General features: G+C 30.7%; 1 protein-coding gene across 1 annotated transcript; it reads right to left on the bottom strand.

Moving 5' to 3' along the window:
• LOC107621355 (GDSL esterase/lipase 7-like) lies at positions 3,465 to 5,677 on the bottom strand. Its single transcript, XM_021114709.1, has 4 exons — positions 5,632 to 5,677; positions 5,310 to 5,539; positions 4,324 to 4,573; positions 3,465 to 3,755 (listed from the first exon to the last, which is right to left on the bottom strand). Exons 1-4 carry the CDS (start codon positions 5,675 to 5,677, stop codon positions 3,541 to 3,543), a joined length of 741 nt encoding a protein of 246 aa, XP_020970368.1. The 3' UTR covers positions 3,465 to 3,540.

Below are 5,796 nucleotides of genomic sequence, written 5' to 3'. Positions count from 1 at the left end.
GTAAAGCCCCAAAAATCCACTTCGCTGCAGAACTTCAGACGCCTAGCGAGGTGCATCTTGAACTGCATCTGAAAAATAACAATATCGTATGGGATGAGGACCGGGAGTTCTCAGCATGGTAAAAGTGCCACGTACATAAGATATAAGGTCCTGGAAATGCTAGAGGCAATCCTAGAACGCCGATACTCTAATTATAAAACTTAAAGAACTAAAACAGAAACCATGAATCAGGGTAGTTCTCTAAGGCTTTCTAAACTTAACTAATTCCTTAAATCTAACTAAAATTTAACTAGAACCCTAAATCTCTCCGCCTTCCCTCCGTTCCTCCATCTCCGGTGAAATTACAAAGACAAACAAACAGACAATGGCAAACACACGTAGAATACAAGTAATATAGATAGTAAATATAACAAATAGCATATTATAATCACTTAGGCAATCCCAATTAATGCACAAGCAAGCAATTCAAACAATATGCATATGATGCATGCTTGTTCTATGGCTGATGAGTCTCATCTATCGGTTATCAAGCTAACCCGACAAGTTCGGCTGCTAAACCCTGAAATGTCCCCCGACGCGCATCCCAAGAGTCTATGCATAGCTTTTTCTCATATATATATATATATATATATATATATATATATAAAATTGCTCGATGGGGGTTAACCTTCCCGGGAATTTATAAGTGCCCGTCACCTCTTACGTCGTAGGGTCAACAGAGTATCGAGTTTTAACCTGGAATACGTGGTGGCAAGCTACGGTACTTTACCCAAAGAAACTCGTATCTCAGATAATCATTCCATATTCATTCATAAACATTTCATAATCATTCATTATTGCCATAACATCACTTGTACATCATATAATTGCATTTTTACACATAACTCATCATAACTCGAAGTAAGTGGGGGCGAAATCACAACCCTTGCGTCTACCCGGAGAGCCTCTATACTAACCAACCTGGAGCAAGTGGGGGCAAAACCACAACCCTTGTATCTACTCAGGAAGTACGTTCTCATATGCTCAAGAGGAACAAAGAAGGGGATCCTAACCTCCCACAATCTCGTTGGGGGCGATTTTACAATACCAGGAGGAACAAGGAAGGGGATCCTCACCTTCCACCATCTCCTGGGGTCGCACTTTCAAGAAAGAGTACTCAGATGTAACATTTATTCCTTTCTTTAACCAGTTTCATAATTTAAGTAGTATATATATATACATATACATATGCACCCTACCTCCTCATACCTAAATCATCACTTTTCAAACTTTCTTCATCTTCAAGTTACCACCTATTCCTAGATTCATCTTATTACTAGGCATACTACTACGATCTAGGGTTAAAAGAATGAAAATAGAGGTTTAGAGGTTTGAAATTAAGATTTAAAGCACAAAATCCAAGTTCGATGAAACAGGGCCCATGCGTACGCATATACGCTGGACAGAATCAACCGTTCGCGTATGAAGCCCCATGCTCGCGTACGCATAAGTATATATCTTTTTGTCCATGATGCGTACACATACACATTCCCACGTACACATACATGCCAGACAGAGACGACCCTTCGCGTACGGAGGGGTATGCATACGCATGCAACGCAGAACAGTCAAAAACGGTTAAGTCTGCAGAATTTCAACTTTACATACTAAACTTTTGACGCGCATAACTTTCTCATTTAAAATATTTTTCGCCCATTCTTCAAGCGGCGTAAACTTCACGAACCCAATTTTCATATAAAATAAATTTAAAACAATTTGAGAGTCAGGAAGCCAAGTTATGACTCACCAAAGTTCGACCAAAAACTAGTTTTTCACAAAATCTTCCAAACATCTGTTTTTACAAAATATAAGTTACTAGCCATATTCACTCAACAATATCTTGGACCAAATCTTACCAAAATCATAACAACACAGCCCCCACACCCTACCATAACTAGTCATACCTCAATTGTACATAATTTCATACATAAATTTCCTCAATTAGCCAACAAAATTATCATATATCACCACTTACTCATATATATCCATATCAACATGTCAATCTTAGTTAACTCATCACTTAGAATCTTAATTTCATCATAAATAATAATCACCCAATAATTACTCAATTCATATAAACAAATATCATCAAAGGTACTAAGCAATTAACATTCTCATTCATTCACACTTATCCTAAGGTTATCTAACCTAAGTTTTCACAAGACATTATATATTAAATACGAGAAACCTAAACTATACCTTGGCCGATTTTCTCGTATAACCCAAGGCAAGCCACTTAGGCAAGAAGCAAGCCCTCAACACCGATTTCAGCAACTAGCACCAAAACCTAAACTTCCAATTGAGCTTTCAACATATCCAATTGCTTCATATCACTTATATACAAACACCTTATCCAAGCGCCATATAAGTAAGAGTGAATGTTTTCCTCAAACTAATTGGACATTTACAATGTACTGAGTTTTGTAGAGTTTGTCACTATGGACGCATGGTCGCAAACGGCGACCGAAGCTCGGAGCGAGAAGTTATGTGGATATAATCTTGGGCCCGTTTGATATAATCTTGGGTCAAATTCTTTAAAATTAGCGTCAAAATTCTTATTTTAATTAGTTATGTCCAATTAAACTATAAAATTTGTATTTTTAATTTTTTTATTAAAAATTAATTTAATGATTAATTATTCACTAATTTTACGAGTTTACAATTTACAGTTTTGTGAAATTATTCATTGTAGATCTAACTAACTACCTATCTATAATTCAAATTTTAGACTTGAATAATGAAATTTGTAACATGGAGCATGTTATACATAGCTACTGCTTTTCTGATTAAGTTGGTGAAACGTATTAGGTTGTGAATCAACTTTCAAAACCCTTTGTATAAAATTTAGAGCAAAGTTGAGATGCTAAAAAACTTGTGCATGCTCTTATTATTTCAGGTGTTTTTGTGATGGTCCAATGATATAAATTCTTACTTCAAACTTCATGGTTTTATTTTTTATGGCGATATCAAAGGGATACAATCACAAATCCTATAATATCTATGTATGCTTCTCCTTATTTTATGTCGAATATATAATGAACAATCTAAAAATAATAATATAGGACATATTCACTATGTTTGATGATGCTAGTAAGAATATAATTAGCCATTTAGTAGTTAAGATTTAATTATTCTGTTAATCTTTATATTTTTATTAAATTTTTATTTAGGTTTCTATTTTTAAAATGTTTGTAAGATCCCTGCATCATATATAATTTTACAATTACATCTTTATCATTCAAAAAGGATTTAATTTAATAGAGTATTCTTAATTAAAAAATATTCTTTAATACTCATATTGAAGGATAGTGACTGCTTGGAACTATAAAAAAAAAAGTATAATAATAAAAGTATATTTTTTAATATTTTTTATAACGTTAAACATTAAAAAAATCTAATTACAAAACAGAATAATTAAATATTTATTTAATTTATATCATAAAAATTAAACATTATTAAGGATAAGAGAAATTAAAGTACATGATATCTCTCACAATTAAGTTACAATTTGACAAGCTCTTGAATATTGAGTGGTGTACAGACCTTATTACCATTTAGACATGCAGAAGCTATGTAAGAATACATTGCCTCTGTAAGATGATAACCATCCCAAAAGAAATGTTCAAATGGGTTCATGCATGGTTTTGTCAATGGGATACAAGCTGCAGTTCCATTTTCCCAAGCATTGCAACATGGACTTTTTGCATCCGTTAGACCTGCAACATAGTGGTACTAGTTTGGATTAATTTCTTAAAACAAGGTTCTATTTATTTAAATGTTTCTATCAAAATAATTTTTTATTATTATTAAGAAGACAATATTTTATTAGAATTTGGGATTTATAAGATAATTTTTAGTATTTAAATTTAATCAGGTATTATTAAAAATAATAATTTTTGTTGGTCATGTAATATTAATTTGTTGATCAAGTACTATACGGATGAATTTAAAAAAAATGACATTAATAATTGTGATTTCTAATGGTTAATACTTTTAGTTATTTAATCAATGTTGTACATCAAAACAAATTTGAGGTGATAATTAAGGTAAATTGTTTTCAAATGCCATACATATGAAATTAACGAAAATATTTGGTAACCAAAGAAAATCAGCCAAAAACAGCTATAACTTGCTTTATTTAGCATTCATTAATTGTTGTGACAATTAATAAATATTAAATAAAGTAAGTTTTAGTTGTATTTTTTGTCTACCTAACATTACCCTGAAATTAAATATATAGNATAATGTACAAGTTTTAAATAGTAAATAATGTGTTTGATTTACCATAAGTGGAAGGATTTGTGAATGCATCAAGTATGGAATAGGCATGACCAAGAACAAAGGAGGAGTGTGGAAGAGTGAATGTGAGATTGCTTAGCAATGAAGGAAGCCTCTGATTGAAGTATGACACAATTTGGTTTGTTTCCTCCAAGCAATCACCTTTGTGTAATTGTGTTTTTGAGATTGGTGGGGTGCACCCTATTGGTCCAATTCCAAACATCACTATCTTCCTAGCTCCCAACTTGTACAATCTCTACATATACATACTTAACATTTTTAGGGATTTGCTAACCATCAAAGATCTTAATTAATTAATANCTGAGAACTAATAAAATAAATATAAAAATATACTATTTATACATTAAAATTAGCCATCGTGTATTTATATACAAATATATATATAGTTTAGTTTATTTTTAACGTGCATTTTATATTTTAATATGTATTCTATTCTGATAACTAATTTTAGTAATTGATCTTAATATAAACCTAGTATAATTGAAAAAAGTACCTATATATTGTCTTGAAAATATTCTTAATAACCAATATCATCATAAACACAAAGTAAAGTAAAAATGATGTAGAAAATTTTAATATACTAAAATTTTAAAAGGTAATCAATTCTTCTTTCATATCTAATTTGATCATTGTCCATTCCTCTAAAAGAAGATTACACAACACCTAACAAAACAAAAATAATGAAACAACCTCCAATTATTCATTCTTTGAGAGACATCAATAATCATTTTAGGATAATGGAGAAAAGAAATCAGAACACAACATTTTATCTGATCTAATTATTTTTATTCTTTTTTTTTCTACTTCTTTTATTTATATTTTAAAAGAATATTCCAAACAAAATTTCATAGGATGCATTTAGTTTGCGTTTTTATTTTTAATATTTTTTATTTTTTAAATTAAAAAAAAAAGTAAAAATAAGAGATAAAAATAAAAAATAAAAATACAAACCAAATACACGGATACTCAACCTGAAATTGTTCGGAGAGCTTGTGAATGAGGAGTTGAGCAAAGATGCGAGGCTGGTAGAGCTTGCTAGTGTCATAATACTTGGTTGCAAGGTAGTTGTTGATATAGTCATTGCTCCCCACAGCAACTAAGTATATAGACTTTGATAAATGATCATATACCTCTTTTCTGTTTTTTAGCTTCTCAGCCAAATTTGTCTCAACTGTCCTTTCAAATAAGTTTTCTTTTGAAGCTTAACAAAGATCGAATTCTAAATCTTTCACTCATTGAAGTTCCAACATGATATTACTTTTTTCAAAAAATTAAACTGATCAAATGAAACACGTGGATAATTATATATCTCTAAAATAGTAATAATAAGTTTTGCCATAACTACCTTAATATGTCACCAATAGAAACTAATTATGACATTGGATAATGACAATATAATAATGTCAAAATTTTGAGATTTTTACGTAAAATCAAAAGAATAAATTAAATACATACAAT

Source organism: Arachis ipaensis, chromosome B10 (assembly GCF_000816755.2).
Source record: "Arachis ipaensis cultivar K30076 chromosome B10, Araip1.1, whole genome shotgun sequence".
Lineage (NCBI taxonomy): Eukaryota > Viridiplantae > Streptophyta > Magnoliopsida > Fabales > Fabaceae > Arachis > Arachis ipaensis.
Note: the sequence above shows the minus strand (reverse complement) of the source record. Positions and strands in the feature narration are given on the sequence as shown.

What these genes read in the sequence shown, in the direction of transcription:
- LOC107621355 (XM_021114709.1), bottom strand. Translation starts at nt 5,677, where the DNA reads ATGGCAAAACTTATTATTACTATTTTAGAGATATATAATTATCCAC. An exon ending in AGCTCTCCGAACAATTTCAG is followed by an intron (nt 4,574 to 5,309) that starts GTTGAGTATCCG and finishes ATGTATATGTAG; the next exon opens with AGATTGTACAAGTTGGGAGC. An exon ending in CACAAATCCTTCCACTTATG is followed by an intron (nt 3,756 to 4,323) that starts GTAAATCAAACA and finishes ACTATGTTGCAG; the next exon opens with GTCTAACGGATGCAAAAAGT.